This window comes from Phoxinus phoxinus (genome assembly GCF_949152265.1).
Source record: "Phoxinus phoxinus genome assembly, chromosome: 13".
Lineage (NCBI taxonomy): Eukaryota > Metazoa > Chordata > Actinopteri > Cypriniformes > Leuciscidae > Phoxinus > Phoxinus phoxinus.
Window position 1 is genome coordinate 22,497,866 of NC_136888.1, and position 17,138 is coordinate 22,515,003.

Here is a 17,138-nt window from a genome sequence, read left to right on the forward strand (position 1 = left end):
GCGAGCATCCAATCAGCTGCGGCAAAGTCAGCGTGTCTTTGTCCAATAGAGTGTGACGAGGCTCCTCCAGTGTGAGCTAACAGCGCTGGTGGCTGGTGTCTTATTAATGAATGGAGCGTCTGACTGGCAGCAAAACGGTGCTTGAGCTCTCTCTCCCTCGACGGAGAAGGCAGCACAAACAGAACAGTAAGAGCACTTCGCACCTCGACAGAAAACAACTGCAGCAGCCGTGCGCAAATATGAACAAGCACCAGCATGAGGATGAGAACTCTGACAGCGATGCGGAGCAGGATTCTTCTCTACCTTCTGCGATGGATATCCACCCCTCTTCTTCCTCATCCAACTTCCTCCTGCCCTCATCTTCTCAGCGGAGATCCATCTCCATGGGGGACTTTCGGAGAGCTGGACCGACAGGCTCCGAGCCCCCCTCTGCAAGTGCCACGGCACCCTCGTCCAAGCTGGTTACCCCCAGCTCAAGTATGGAGTTCGAGGCAGCTCGTCGTCGCCTCCTGGAGGTGGAGGAGCGCCAGCGTGTCATCAGAGAGATGGAGAGACGACTGGAAGAGCTGAGGGAGGTGTTCGTGCGCTCCGAGCAGGAGGCGGTGGAGCATGGGGAGCTGGTGGCGCGCATCACTGCTGCCGCCCAGCAGGGCGAACTATACGTGGCGGAAAACGGACAGCGGCTGAAAAAAGGATTGCGGTTTAAGCGGCACAAACCCACCATTGTCTTCTCCTCCATGCTGGGGCTGAGAACGTGCCTCCCTTGGCCTGTCAAACTCAAATAGCGAAACAGTCGCTGCTTACTTGCAAGATGGTCCTTCACTGCTGTCACACGTCACAACTCAATCGCTATCTTCAGATCCGAGGATGTCCAAGGCTCATTTTCTACTCGCTGTTAGTCAGGAAATGCTGAAACTTCTGCTCTGTCTGTATATATCGTTTACTGGGATCTTAGGTGGTGCTTCATTTGAGCCCATCGAAATGGCTCTGGCCTCATATTTGCTGCTTGAACCACCCAAGACGCTGGGGATTTGCTTTAATGTGCGTGAACTTTGCTGATGTTTAGAGCTCTGTGCATGCGTTACACTTCGTGTCGCTTGGTGTGCGAGAGAACGTGAGAATGTCAGAGAGGAGTGGAGACACAAGGGTGCTATTCATCCAGAAGAACTCAATCGTCCGAAACGAAAAGCATTCTTCCATCTGCAGTAAGGTGAAACAGAGCATTTAGGGTAAAGGCCTGTTCACACCAAGAACAATACCTACAACAATAACTATGCGTCCACACCAATGGATGTTAAAGGTGCAGTGAGCGATTTCTGAGAAGTGCTGTTGAAAGTGGACCGAGCAACTTAGCCAATCAGCAGTAAGGGGCGTATACACTCATTAGGGGGGAGGTGGCTGTGTTGCATAATGTGTTCTGGGATTTGGGGGTGAAGCTATAAAGATAGTGGCGTGTCCTTTTGGGTAAGGGTGTGTTTGTTTTGGTGATTTTCAAATATCAGCGTTTCTCAGAAATCGCTTACTGAAACTTTAACATTCTGTTTATTAGAAGCGCTTATTGCATTTGTCGCCTGCCACTTTAAATATTTAAGCTCTTTAAAGTCGGGTGGATTCTGATTAGCTGACAAAAAATCACTCTTAAAGTGATTCCAATTATATCCTTCCTGCATGATGTTATCGTTTTAGCTGTGGTGTGGACTTCATTGTTTCCATAGAATTAGAATTGTAATTTATTAAAACTTTATAGTTATTTTTATCATCCTTGGTGTGAACAGTCCCAAGGGACAGATGAATTGTACATGTATGTACGATTTGTGGACACATTAGGGACATGCGCTTTGGTTCTCGTCTTGTATGTCTAGGGTGCCCATTGGGCTTGTGTGGATGGAGAAGAGGAGCAGCGATCTCTCTCTTCTCTGTCAGCATTGCATCTGTGGCCTCTCTGGTCCCTTTGTCGCCTAGCAACCAGGACCCGACTTTCATTTCCTTCAGAATGTATTTGACATCAACAGATCATCCAAAACTACAGCTCATGAATGACTGGCGGATTTTCTTGCTGTGTGATTACATTCGCTGCAGATCGCTAGTCGTTTGAGCATACACTACTAAGAATGCATTCAAATATGTGAGCAGAAAGATTATGGCTGTGTCCGAAATCAGTGACCTGACAGGCAGTGTTTTTTTTAATAATGGGACATGCCAAGGGTTTCAGACTGGCTTCTAAAGCATCATGTCATGTAAAATGAGCAAGAACAAATTCTTGTGAACTTGTGAGAGATATAACCAAACAAATATTTAATGACTACAAATGCTTATTCCTTGCCAGAAAAGTCATACGTTATGAATGTACCTTCATAAATTATTAACCTCTCCATCAGAGACCATTTTCAGTCTTTCCACCAATCCCCGAACCAAACATGTAGAACTGTGGAATATCATAGGAAGCGAAGACCTTCAAAAACCAACCAGATGAAGGATAGACAGGATGTTAAGCTAACATCGGATTCAGATTTGCTTTGATGCCTTCCTACCTCCGTATGCTGCATGCAAATGCTGCTTTGCTCAGGTTTCAGACACAGCCAATATCACTCCTTTGATAATGAATACAAGCTAAAAGCAGTTTTACATGTAGGTTGCTATAATCTCTTTGGTTAGTTAGGCTATTTGGTGCAACTGCCCTCATGGAAACTTTCTGTCTCCTTTGCGTTTTATCTCTCTCTCTCTCTGAGCAAATGGCTCTCGCTCAGCCTTGTTTGAGTGGAGTGCGTCCAGGGACTTCAGCAAAACACAGGAGACTGCTATTCTTGGCTTGAACCAGTTACGGCTGGAAGATTCTGGGCTATATAGAGAGAAAAATGATGTGATGCTGGCTAACCTTGTAGGTCTTTAGTGAGTGGAATAATCTTTCCTTCGGCATAGAGATTTATACTATACTGCAGGGTAAGCCAGCAGGACTGTACATCACCACTGAGAATGTAGTCTGCACCTGGCATCTTGCCTCATTGTGTAAGCAGACAGTCACTCTACTCGCTGCATCATATCAGGAAAAAAACACGGAATATTGCATCTTAATATATCATTATTTTTTAATAATAGTTATTATTAAATAAACATAACAAAAAACGTATTATTAATCGTGTTCATCGCAATATTTACATTAAACTCTGTACTATGAGATTCTGTTCTGCCATAATCTAAAAGTAAGATTTTAAGCATTTATTTACTCTTATGTAACATTAATTATTCAATTGAAAAGCTTTGATTACAATCATTACATACACATAAAATGTATTTTAACAGGGTCCCTTTGCAATACACTCTTGTCTTCTATAAATACTACTGCATGCGTGGTGCTTTTAGTTTCTCTGCGTGAAACCTACGCATCGGTGTGTGTGATGCAGTTCGATTTCGCCTACGTCATTTGACGGGGCAGGATGCCTGCAGTCAGACCTCAGTCTTTATTCAGTTATATCGATCAGGCGTGAAGCAAACACAATAGAGGCGACTGAATCTCAGTTCAAGGGCTACTTACACTTCTCTAAGGAAAGAACATCTGGGTGTCCTTAATGGTTGCGCTGATCTCCCTCATTTTAGGAGGGAATTGATTTAGGCAGCTGTGGATTATATTAGATTTAGGACACGCAGTTGGCTGCTGTAGATTATGAACATGCATGTTCTTCAGCGACATATCAACTGCTAACCAAACAAAGTTGTTGTGATGAAAGCCTCTGTTGTGAGGACATGTTATTAGCGATCACTGTTTGAAATATGTTATAAACCCATCTTAATAAGTTCCCCTACAAACATTTACCATGGTAACCAGTGTAACCAGGTAACCACAACAAATATTGGAATCCGTTTTGAACAGTAGTAAGGTTTCAAAAGCTGATATTTTTCATTTATTACAAGGATCCCTGGAATGCTTGATTATGATTGGTCAAATGCGGTATTCAGCGGTCTGATATTTCCTTATTTATAATTTAAAGTCTTAATTTAAGAGTTATAAGCCATAAACCATACCAGCTTATCGAGGTGAATCACAATGTTACAAACTTTAATTTGAAGCAAAAAAGTATTAGAAAATTTTTACAAAAAGACAACCGAACAAAACTGTGTACTTGAGGACTTTATAAAGTGATTAGATAATAATTATAATGAGGGAAAAAACTACAGTCCCATAAATCATTGCAAATTAAATCATTAAATTAAAAACGATGAAGAAATATAAATGATTTGACGGGTTAGGCTATTTTATATAGAGAAACAATACATTATATGGATTTTAAAACACAAATTAGGTAACTTGAAAACATTGGGAAACTGACCATACTGTACGTCATTCCAACCCGATCTCATGGACCACCCCTAATCTCGCCCCCAAACCTACGGTCACGAGTTCACACTGATCGGGATAAACTTGATAGCGCAGTCAACAATAATGAAGGTATGCCATGCTAGAGCCTTGATAGGTGCGTCCGTTCACGCCATGTCGTAATCACCATACTGATTCTGAACTGTTAAAAGCCTTACCTGTTAACCCCAGGAAATATAGGCATTGTGAAACATTAAGAAAGATAACCCAGGGGTTTACCAGGGTTTTAGAATGACCCAGGGTTAAATATTCCAAGTGTTAAAGCCTACGGTGTTCTTTTGGTGCAATTTGCTTGCGATTCTCTGATTGTTAGAGATTTCTTTGAATGTAGTTTTTTCTCCAGGAATTCTGCGGTTGAACAATTATTTAAAACATTAAGTTGAAATAATGCAGACTGATGTCTTCAACAAAAACATATAGGCCTACCAACGATTAATATTCTCGTAGCTCACTGTAGGTCTCATCATTAATAATCAATTCCCTTATGGAGAAAATGAATGGGATTTTACTTCCGTAAATCATCTGTTACACTCTATAACATAACTCTATAAGCACTGTCAGGTACCCTGGTACATTTTTGTAAGGGTTTCTAGTTTGTAGAAATCCAGCAATGCTAGATGACTGGTTTCTCACGGGTATTCGTGAGTTGTAGGCTGTATGTTCTCAAAATCTATAGAGTTAAACTTCATCAAATGCCTTATCTAGTTGACTGTATATTCATTTCATTTACGCTGTGTGGTTAAGACACCTCAGCCGAAGTCTCTCTCACATGCTGATTTTTGCACTTCACCTTTTGTGTTTTGCTATGACAGATGTTAAAAGAAAAGCTTTCCCAAAGATCTTGACCCACTTGCAGAATGAATGTAAAGTCTGTCCTTGTGTCCATGTCTACGGTTATGATGCCATCCTTATAGGCTTTCATCAGGTAACACTAATCTTTGTAAAAAACTGTTTTGTTGCATATCCAGCTTTTGTTGTCAAATCTACTGTACTTATTTAGATTCATTATCTCTTCTCTCAGCTGTAAAATAACTTAAAGCTAATGTAATCGTAATGCTCACAGGCGGCCTTTGCAATTCAGTCAATTCAATTGAGACGTGTTTCAAAGAAACAGTTGGAGGCCCTCCAGTCCCATGAGGAAAAAAGACAGACACAATTATTACATTATCTCTGCTATATTTAATAATGCTATCTCATATTTCACACTGAATAGTCAATTCATAAACGCATTCTATCTACCACTATCCACAAATTCTATCTTTTTAACCAGGGTCCGGTTGCACAAACTGCTAAGACTAATCTCACAAGTTCGTCATCCAATTTTTAACTTTTACATTTTTAAGTCCGTTACATGAAAACATAGATTTGGAATAATTTGATACTGAAAAGTTAGACTGATTACGCCTAACTAACTGCTAGTTGGTCTTACTACCGTAGTTCTTAACGACACAGTCTGAACTCAATGGCTATGTTTATGCAACTGGCCCCAGATTCGCACAAACAATCATGACCAAAAACAAAAACGGCGTTCAATCTTCGTAACTCACAGCCCCTCAGCGAGCACCTTGGTGGACTGCAGGTTTGAATTTATCGGCCGCAAGTGCATGATATAAATATCGATGTAAAAATGTAATTATATGTGACGACATGGCCCACGAGGGGTAAAAAGTATAGAAAAAATTATTCTTTTAAATATGAAATTAAAAGCGGCAAATCATTGACTTAACAAATGAGTCATTGAATCATTCAGTCAAACAATTAATTAAAAATGGCGGAGTCATTCAGAGACAAAGCGAAAAAAGTGACTGAATGCGTCCGAAATCGCATCCTCTCGAGTAGGGACTTATTTTGAATGTGCTAATTACTTCATGGCCACTTAACAGCGTATGTTCTATATAGCATGAATGTAATCTGGGTTTAGCCTTCTACATTCGCCTTGTTGTAATTGGTGTGTGACCTACCAGCGTCAGTTACAGCTTCACTGACATTCATAAATCCTCTCCCGTGGCCTCATGGGATAGTAAAGTGTTCATGCGGGGCTCTTTTCCGAGTTGCGAGGCCAGTTTCAAGTGAAACATGGCAAAGGCCGCTACTGATTATTTACAGTAGCTTTTACTTTTAGTCACAGTATAAGTGAAGCTTTTCTGGTAAAAGTAGGGTTTACAAATTGAACCTTTGACTGTATTCTTTTGAACATTATAAGAATGTATCACGCTTTGAATTTATGCATTTAATGTGCTTTGCAAAGTTCTATTGCAATCTTTAAAGATAGCGTATTCTGTAATTACTGTTATTTACTGTTTTGTTTCACAGAACAAGTTCCAACAGTTTTAAAACCCTTGTCTCTTGTCTAACAGGATATAGCCTACTTCTATTGTCACATTGGATTTTTGCTCCTTTGCGTTTGCTGAAGAAGAAAATAATAGAAATGGAAACTATTCCACATGCTTCTGTACATTTGTTGATAATACATTGAATATTAAAAAAATGTTTTTGCTGACTGTTTTAATGAGTCCATTTGCCTATGAAAATGCTGATCTTATGCCAAAAGGAGAGAAACTAATATGCCCGTGTCTATTTTAAACGCTCAGTCTCTCAGCAGAATTTGATAGGACAACAGGACCGGAAAAAACACTTGATCCAGCACAGCTTGGAATGATTTCTGCTGAAATCAGGACCAACAGACTCATTTCTTTCCATCAGCCATCTGGCAATCTGACATAGACATCTATATGTAAAGGTCAAATACTTATTTGGATTAAGATTTTAAATCGATTGCCTCTGTGTAAAAAACACTTATGATCGTCATGAAACTAGAGACTCACTGACTCATTAAAAACACATTGAGGTTTCATACAGTTTGTCTTTCTCAGTGTGACCAGATTCAGAATCTAAACCCCATGCTTCAGCTATCTGCTATAATCATTTATAATTTACACTTTTTTTTTTATTTTTAAGAAGAAATATCCTCAAAACAAGGTTAGTTCAGTTTTCAGTTAAAACAAATTGCATAAGAGATTCTAGAACGTGTATGAAGTTATATATGAACATGCAACATTAGTGATTAAGATTAAAGCTCTGAAAAGCAAAAGAGCACCCATTTGTACTTTGTAATCTGCAGTTTATGAAAAGATTAGTAAAGCACTCATATTGTTGTTGCATAACATAAGGCCTTGCATAATGTTTTTAGCATATAATGGCAAAAGCTAAGACTTTATAATAGCCCTGATCCAATGGCTGGGTTTAGTTGAATAAAAAGCTTACCCTGGTGATTCTCTATATACACATATTGAGTGGGGTTGTGCTTTCATATTTTTTTATATGGAGGGGGGGGGGAGGGGTCTGCTTTTAGAATATCACTGAATGCTTTTTAAGTTTATGAGTTTTAGGTTAAAATTTATGTAAATGACAAGCTATATTTTAGTCCTGTAACTGGTCACCAGTTTTTCCGCCCAAAAAAAAAGATGTTTCATAAATAATTATTGAGGTCATACAACCTGCACATGTAATGAGCAAAATTATGTTTGCATGTGCTTTCTTAATGTGAATATATTATGGAAAGAACAATCTAAATGAATGTAGACCAGTGCAAAGGCCAGATGTGCACAAACTAGATAGTAGCACTAGTCAATAAATGCAATTGAGGGTCTGAGAATGGAAATCTTGTGGGATTTCAATGTAATCTATGTACCAGCATATCTCACATATTTTATTACATTTCCAATAATGTAATCCAAACTGATGTTATTTCAGAGGGGCCGACTATTTAGTCTTATTACAGAGCACATCACTGAAGCAACATTGGAACAGCTGAATTGTTCACTTTTTTTTTTATTACACATTTATAAGCACTTTTGTTTAAAACCTCATATTACTGGAGGCAGTGTGACAAATGACAGATTACTCCTAGCATTCAACAAGGAGAACTGTTGTGTTATGTTGCAAGCCAACAGTCTTCTATCACATGCCACCGCAGTGAACATCTGCTTCAGGCTGACCTGAAAACTTTCTGCATCACTCCGGACTGACCAGTGACGTAACACCTGTCAATTATGCAACCGTTTAGTCAGATGCCACCTAATGATTTACAGTCTGTAAAGAAGTTGAGTGCTGGCAACCATCCATTAGGCCAATCCAGGATGGACGGCTGAGTGTTGAAAAAGTAGAAGGTACTAAAATATGGATCTACACGCATTCACACACACTTAATGTGTTTGCATAATCCTTTTGGAAAAAATATGTCACATTCATAATCCAGGATTTTTTTTTTAAACGCAGAGTCTCCTCCATGTGTTTAGAGGGCTTATCAATTCTAGAAAAGGTTATGCCATCTCCCCTCAGAAAATGTATGCATCATGTTCTATAATAAAACACTTAATTCTTATAAACTAAGAACAACAGTCATATCAAAGGTTTTGCAACCCATTGTATGTTTAACCCAGAGAAAACACGCGTTTACAGTTTGCAAACATTTAATTGTCATTTTCAGTTCTTAGAAACAGATGCTAAACATCTCAGAGAAAAAAATAATTTGTCCTGAACAGACTGGGCGTGACATTTATCAATAATATAGTTACAGTGATACAAAACGGTCGAGTTAAACAAGTGTAATTTACATTTTGCTTTCCTAAAACACAAAGTGAGCTGAACCGCTTTGGACCTCCAACATACGTACGTTCATCTCTGCCTGAAAAATGCTTCACAGAAGTCAATGAGATGGCAGAAGGGAAAACATCTGTTGTGTGCTCTCAGCTTATCAAACATTTATACAGTCTGCTGGTTCGAGACACGTCCCAAATCTGCCATAAACCACCTCGGGCTGAAGGGAGATCCCATTCAAATAATAATAACAATAATAATGCTGTTCGAAACACAGAAAAGACATTAAATGTGGGTGACAAGTACAGCTTTTTTCTGTTTTGTATAGACAAAGCTAACCGAGCTTGATTTTTGAACATTAGCATAATATAAACCCGAAAAGCACAAGAATGAAATACAATACACATTTTATGCGTGCTGGGATTGAAAAATAACAAATTTAAACTGTGCAGTCAAAACTTATTGAACATTTGTTGTCGTTTAACATCCTGATCTTCTATCAGAGGATTCTAAAGGTTTTCAACTGATGCTTTATCTCCCAGTGCAGGGCTGGATGTCCGGGAATCAGCAGCAATAGGAGACGTCGGTGCAGAGGAGACAGATGAAACCAAATACATCATCCTTTAACTCGCTGTCTGGTGGACCTGGTGTCTGGCCAGAACTAATGGCATGTCATAATGCCTGATGGTATAAATGAATATCCAGAGAGCACCAACCACAGGATGAGCTTCAGCAAATGAGTCCAGTGCCTCCGAGTCTGGGCGACAATCCTCAAATGCCAAGAACACGTTCAATGCCTCAATATCAATAAGAACAAGTGCTGTCGTTAGTTTAAACAACTAAAGCCATGCGGAGTTTCAAAAGCTGGATGGCTTTCATCCCTTTTCTGTCATTCCTTCGTGCGTCATGACGTACCTGCCGAACCTTCAGTCCAGATAAACAGCTCCGATACGTTATGATCAGTGGATCACCTTACAGCACTTCACACTAATGCTGTTCTCCAGTCTTTCATCTTCTAAGTGCAGTTCAGGCCTCCGCAGTTTCTAGGTCTAGCGCTTCTGAAGATAAAAGCAACAGTCTAGACTAGTTCCACATGGTTTAATGTGAGTGTTCATGGAGGTTCACCTCATTCTCCTAATTTATGTACATAGTTGACTGGAAAGGAGCCACTTCTAGAAGGTTCTCCCTCTATATGGCCCACCTGGGAGGAAAAGAGTGCAAGATGTTGAGGTCTCGACATCAGTTTGAACCGTTAATGGAAAATGTATTCACAAGCGTGTTAAACGCATGCCAGGTAAACACAGGGTGTGTGTACAGTGTGAGAGAGGATGTATACTTACCCACCAGTGTGGGTCATCAGTTTCTGTCACTATGATGACCTCGTTCTTAAAGAAAGCCAGCTGATTGGCTCCAACTGATCTGCAGTCAACCAGCGCTCTGACCTTCTTGGGTCTCTCCCTTAATGAGGTCTAACACACAGAGAAAAGCTCAGCATCATACACTTAAAATGGTTACACAGAAAAACTGGGCATCATATACTACCTAACTTTCAAACTTTACAAACACAATCATCTCATGCAGAAACATGCACCTCGTTGCTAGATGCAGCATGACATATGACTGGATGGAATCATAGTCTAAAAAAAATGGATTCTGTGCGCACTATGCAATTTTCTGTGAAATCAATCAACTCAGGGTGGGGGATCTGGGCAAAAGTCGTGTGGTGTATTCCAGCTTTTATATACAAATTCATGTTCACAAATGAAGGAATAACAAACAAATACATGTAAACATTAGGAAGAAAAATAATTTCTCAAAATAAAGATCATTGCTTGACATTTTACCATGGCATTTTTGCGTGAGCGAGGAGGCGGCAGTATGACCGGCACTGTGGCGCTGTTGTTAGCATTGGCTGGTGGAGGTGTATGGTTGGGAGCTCCACCCACTGGACTGCAGTAGAGTTCCTCCTGACTGCCTGCACACCCTGGAGATGGAGTCGAACTCTTCCCTTGACTCCCGCTGCTCGTGCGGCGATACGAGGTCGTCTTCTCTGAGCTGCAGACAAACATTTGAACTATATTTGACAAATCAGAATACTACACACATACACTCATTAACAAATACAGATTTGAATGGATGCTACACTGAATTTAGTAGATGTTCACATGTAAATCATATAAATTCTCACTATCATTATATTTTATTAACATTTGATATGACATGATTATTATTGTTTTCCCAGCAACGACTAACTAGTGTTTAAGTTTTTATATGTAATTGCATACTAAAAATGTAATACAATAATGAGGAAACTTCTAGCCCTGTAATATAAATATAGTATAGGATTACAGTTGCTTTGTCCAAAATCTAATACTTCCCTACTATATATTATGCAAAAAACAGCACGTCAAAAGAGTAGTATGTCCAAACTGGTAGGTCACGCGAAAGTAACAACATGGAGGATGTAGTACGTTCAGATTTCATTCATACTACCTGTATTCATATTATATAGAGCATACTTTTTTAACGGTCGCATATTAAATTTAAATTCAAATGTGTTATCTACTCAGACAATACGTGTTTTCAGGTGTAGCGAGTGACTAACCTGACGGGTCCTCTCTGACACTGTGGTGAGGTGGGGTAATTTTTGCCCTCTGCCCCAGAGAAAGGTCCCTCCCAGAACACCGTCTGTCTCTGTCCTTTTGACGGTCCAATGGTGTGAGCGCGTGCTGATGTCAGTCCAGAGGACTCGGTCGCAGGGGACGGGGTGCTGATTCTCTGAAAGCAGCCAATGGGGTGGGAACTCTGGCGGTAGGGGGTGTGAGTCTCTGGAATGGAAACCGAGATCTGAGGATCGGAACGACCTGTGGGGACACAATTTATCTTTGACCTTGCTGTGGTTTGTCTCGAATAAACTTGCAGCGTTTCTATAAATTTCTCATATGCAAAGGAGCCACAATTCAGCTTCTCAGAGAACATCTAATTCCAAAATTCCAGACTTCCAGTTTCAAAAGTCAATTAAAAGATAAACACTATCTCACCTCTCTGTATTGCTTTAGCTGGCAGGGGAGGTGGCATGGAGCCACCAGTGGGGGCGCTGTTGTTGGGTGGATTTTCATATAGGAAGTCAATGTTCTCATAGGTCCGGGCTGGACTGCTTTTATTTAAATTCCATCCAGACGAGCAGTGCCCATTGCTGCCAGTAGGAGGCAGCGAAGACCGTGAGCCCTTAAGATGGGGACTCACCTAAACAAAGTTAATGAACATTATTATAAAACACAACAAAGACATCTACATTCATTTATTATCATCTACTGATTCATGTAAAAAAAAAAAAGTCATTTTGCTGAACCTGAACATGGCTTTTTAATTAGGATTCTGTACAGTTTAAAACAAAAACATATTATGACTTCAACTATTTTATTATTAAATTTGAAAAATGCAAAATAGAAACATTTTCACCTGTTTTTGCAAATTGCTCAGATACCACTGTACATATTATAGTGAAAAATGCATATTGTATGAAATAGTTAAGGTCATTACAAACCCTTTCGTCCAGATCATCTTCACTGTCATACATGTCCTGTGGTGTCTCCCATGGGTATTCAACATGGATCTGAGAGTTAAACTTCCCATTGTGGGCCAATTCCAGCTAAACATACACACAGAGAAAATGTAAGAAATTCCAGAGACGCACTTTTGACAAGACTAATATTTCACACTAGTGTCCTATTAGAGAGAGCAAATTCAAATACAGCTCTCTATTTATTGTCAGAACCTGGTTCTTCATTTGCCGACATTGTATTTGCTTTAGTGAGGTGAGGGGAACAAGTTCCTTATGAAAACATTGTCATATGAGACTTCAGGATATTAAACAGGATAATAATAAAAAAAATCAACCTAGAGATAATATCTCCACAAACACATACACAAACACAAAGCAATTCAGCTGTTTTTGTGCAAAATATGATACTCACCAGTTCGATACACTGCATGTGCTGCAGTCTCTTGGCAATGTCAAGAGCCGTCTCACCCGCTGAGTTCACTACAGGACAATCAGAACAATGGAAGGGTCCAATCAAATGTCTGTTGGTCTATCAACCTTTTTATCTGTCTGTTTATCTATCCGTGGATGGATAGATCTACGGATCTCACCATCCATCCATATTTCCATCCATCAATCATGTTTATAGTTGAGTTTGTGTGTATGTATTATTGTATACCTGTGAGCAAAGCAGCCTTTGCTTTGAGCAGAAGTTTCAAACACTCAGTTTTGTTATATAATGTACAGTAATGGAGAGCTGTGTTTCCTTCTGCAGTCTTCTTTTCCAGACAGCCACTGAGAAACACACACACACAGAGAGGTCAGCTGATGGAAATCCTACTGGGTGCTGATAGATCTGTGACACTAGCAGATTTCTCTCACCAGTTCTGAGCTAGAAAATCCACCAGAGCCAGAGAAGTCTTATCAGACATGCGCACAGCTAAGTGAAGACCGGTCTCCTTCAAGTCCTGTGAGACACAGAAGAGAACAAGATAAAGTTACTGGCTGCTGTCAAGCGGCCACCATCTCGGCGAAACATATGTGCTGTTGGATGAGGAGCGATGGAGAAGATGAAGGAATTAGACGGTGAGTTGGTGTACTACAATTTTCTAATTGTGAGTACATGTGTGTGCTAAATTAAAACATTGGTGATTCAGTCACTGAATCATTCAAGTCAAATTCTGCTTTAGAAAAGAGACTTCAGCCAAATAACACACACATTCACTAAACAAACTCAAACGCAAGTACAGCAGTCATTACACAGCTTGTGTTCACTTCCTGAGTGGGACGAGGAGAGCGGAAATCTGATTAGAGATGGAAAAAGGAGATGAAATACAGAATTACAGAGAGAGAGAGAGAGAGAGAGAGAGAGTGAATGATGTGTGATTAATGACATCTAACCAAACAGATGTCTTGTTTCTGTTTATAAAGTTCAAACTGATTAAGAAATGAACATCTATTTAACTTAATCACAGGGAGTCTCATATGACAGATGGACATTTCTGAAAGCTCAAAACACCTCAAGAGCATCTTTCTAAACCTGATGATTTTGTTATCACTGTGGATGCGGTGTATGGTGGGATTGAGTGGTCTCACCTGTCCGTCAGGTGGGGCCACGGGTTTAGACAGGTCCTCTCCCTCTGCATAGAGCTGCAGCAGTGATGTGAGGTCTTTGCTCCTCACAGTGTCATACACATGGTACACTTCAGAGTGTTCTTTTGGGAGGATGTAGCGGCGCTCTGCGTACTTCGCTACAATGTACTCCTTCCTCGCTGTCCTGAGATGCACAAACAAAAGCAAAATATGTTTAAGACAAGGCTGAGCTACTGGTAAAGTGACAAAATGTTTTTTTTTAAATAAATAATAATAAGCAATATATCTGCACACTAGGACTCACATGTCACTTTGTGGGAGGGGCTTGATTGTATCATTGGCTAGGTTGACTTCCATGATGTCATTAAACTTGGCATTTCCAATACTCACTGCCAACTGTGAACCAAAGCACAACTAATAAACAGATGTTTGCAGCAAACATACAACACTAACAAACAGAAATTTGAACACTGCATTCATGTATCCAGCTTGATGTTTGGTAGCTTGCATTATCTGTAATCCAAGTAATAACCTAATAAATAACACTCATGTCATGTGTGCAGAAGCACTTGCATTATTTAGCTTTACTGTCAGAGGTAAAAAGTTCATACTGTACAAATGCGCAGATGAGAACGAGTCACTTGTGAGTAACTGCTGACTCACTCCCAGAAGATTATGGGTAAAAAATTTGATTTTTAGCACACACAAAAACAACAACAGTAAAAGTGCAGCTAGTAAGTCAATAATGGACTCAGAGAAAACTGATCTGAATAAGCTCTTTCAAATGTATGAAATCTCTCTATATATATATATATTTATATACACGTGTGTGTGTGTGTGTGTGTGTGTGTGTGTGTTTACCAGGAGCTCAGAGGTGCTCAGCACGTCGAGAGTAAGAGACTGAATTCGTGAGTGATGTACTCCGAGCTCACGATGGATTCCTGAACACTCGATACAGGTCAGGATGCCCAGGTTAGTGGAGAGCCAGGTGGGATCTAAACAACACATTAAACTTTATTCAAAACATTCAACCTTTAACACCTTTTGCAGACTAATAAAATGTTTTTCAAGAGCTCTTCATAATGATGATGCAGTAATTCTGATAAAAAGAATTATGCATTGCTTTATATATTGAATTCATCTAATAAATAAATAAAATAAGAAATACATATGCAAACATAAATACAGCTTAAATGTCTCTCTCTCTCTCGAATCATCATTTTGATTTGATTTAGAACATAACATACGATTTCTATATTTTTCACACTGTAAGTGGCCATACATCTCGTTTAAAAACGTGAGGCACAGGGCAGTGGAATAAAAAAACACAAGGTATAGATTAGAACATTTTTACTTAAGTGCCGCATCTTTAAAATGCTATGTCATGCGCGAGATGCTACAAAAGACATGAGTGCAATGATCAACCATGCCCGTCTAGCATGTTTACATAGAAAAACTATGGAAATGCTGCGCAATGGAATGCAAAAACTCGTTTGGTGTGAATGGCCACAATCAAGCAGTATATAAATGCATTAGGATCCTCTAGTCGAGACCTGGGGCTCCGCAGTCGCAGCAGGCCTCATTGCCGGGCAGGTTTCTCAGGCCTGAGATGACAGCTCGGACGAGTTCCTGCAGACCGCTGTCCTGAAACTGGAGCTGATCTCCACCTAGAGCTGTGTTCAAGGCCTCCTCCTTACTGTTCTGCAGCACAGACACCCATCTGGAGGAAGTCAAGTCACCTTTATTTATATAGCGCTTTATACAATACAGCTTGTTTCAAAGCAGCTTTACAGTGATAACAGGAAGAATTATAAGAAAGGTTACAAAAAATATATTCAGATGGCTGGCTAACAAATAGTGACCTTTCAGATACATCCGTTGTGTCTTTAACATTTCATTGTCTTTATCTTTCTCTTTCCTTTTTTATTCTATCTCTCGTCTTGAGGAGCAGGTTTTGATCCAGCATGTCTGTACATGCTGCTCTGCAGTATGCGGTAGAGATTTCTCTGTGCTCGGGTGAGTGTATGTGCGTCTGCACTTACATCATGCATTCTTGCTCGTCTTCAGCCTGGAAATGGTATGTACGATTGTCTGTAAGAAAAACGACAGAGAAAAAAAGAAAAAGAGATTTATGCATTAGGTGGGCCTCTGACGCAGTAAGGAAAACATGGGAAACCATCCTTATCTACAGGAAATACCACTCAATACACAATACACCTGCTTTTCATGATCTACACACACCTACACACCTATTTCTCAAAACTTTATTTACATACTTCCGAACACCTACATGCATGAAACGCCTCGTCTGGTTTAACGTACAATATTTTAACTATACTATCAGATTTCCATGAATTCATCACATCCAACACCGAGCACTGAATTATTTCCAGCCATGCATGTTCAATTCATCCCTGGCTAGTCCTTGGATATCTTCAGAACAGCATACTATTCTTATTATTCCTACAGTATAGAGTGACTGTGTAAATACTGTACATATGTAAATACTGCACATATTAAGCAAACACATCAAAATGTGCAGTATAAAACACACTGCACATCCCACTTTCCAGTGAAGTGAATAAAGCAGATGTACCGGTAATTGTCTCTGCAATTAAGGCAGAGGATTTTTGCACCAAGTGCAAAAAGTGAAAGATGATATTTACACTAAGTGAAAATAGCAGTAATTTCTTTGCAGTGTAAATAGTAGGTACCGGTAGATGTAATTTATCCTATTTACTCTTTGCCAATAAGGCGGGCTATTTACACTCAGCAGTGTTGGGGAAAATTACTTTTAAAAACAAACTGCGTGAGTTACTTTTTATGGAAAGTAACACGTTAATTTTTCGCGTTAACAAATGCAATGTTTATCTAAAGCCATTTTTGCTTAGAAGTATGGCTTATATTGACTTATCAAAGGTCAACAGCAAAAACATTGGTTAATAAAGTGAGATTAAATACAAAAAGTATATTTGTAGTATGTAACATTTAATTATTGCATGTTTGCGTAATATTCTGAGTTTGCATTTT

At 39.6% G+C, this 17,138-nt stretch overlaps 2 protein-coding genes across 3 annotated transcripts in view; one reads left to right on the forward strand and one right to left on the reverse strand.

Moving 5' to 3' along the window:
• The first annotated feature begins 119 nt into the window (after positions 1-119).
• On the forward strand, positions 120-7,101 carry LOC307009033 (TMF-regulated nuclear protein 1-like). The gene has a single exon (XM_079632414.1). It carries the CDS (start codon positions 240-242, stop codon positions 783-785), a length of 546 nt encoding a protein of 181 aa, XP_079488540.1. The 5' UTR covers positions 120-239; the 3' UTR covers positions 786-7,101.
• A 1,728-nt stretch (positions 7,102-8,829) lies between these two features.
• The window catches only part of asap3 (ArfGAP with SH3 domain, ankyrin repeat and PH domain 3), a 28,640-nt gene continuing 20,331 nt past the window's right edge, over positions 8,830-17,138 (reverse strand). The window contains exons 13-27 of one of the 2 annotated variants that reach the window (XM_079631987.1): positions 16,151-16,199; positions 15,662-15,828; positions 14,970-15,103; positions 14,413-14,504; positions 14,112-14,292; positions 13,398-13,483; positions 13,195-13,310; positions 12,949-13,016; positions 12,519-12,623; positions 12,013-12,217; positions 11,577-11,799; positions 10,816-11,026; positions 10,312-10,440; positions 10,097-10,172; positions 8,830-10,029 (exon numbers count right to left, since the gene is read on the reverse strand). In XM_079631987.1, coding sequence (XP_079488113.1) covers positions 10,098-10,172; positions 10,312-10,440; positions 10,816-11,026; positions 11,577-11,799; positions 12,013-12,217; positions 12,519-12,623; positions 12,949-13,016; positions 13,195-13,310; positions 13,398-13,483; positions 14,112-14,292; positions 14,413-14,504; positions 14,970-15,103; positions 15,662-15,828; positions 16,151-16,199 — 1,841 coding nt within the window. In that variant the 3' untranslated portion in view covers positions 8,830-10,029; position 10,097. Of the gene's footprint in view, positions 10,030-10,096; positions 10,173-10,311; positions 10,441-10,815; positions 11,027-11,576; positions 11,836-12,012; positions 12,218-12,518; positions 12,624-12,948; positions 13,017-13,194; positions 13,311-13,397; positions 13,484-14,111; positions 14,293-14,412; positions 14,505-14,969; positions 15,104-15,661; positions 15,829-16,150; positions 16,200-17,138 lie in introns of both variants that reach the window. The other variant, XM_079631986.1, reaches the window with a different exon arrangement.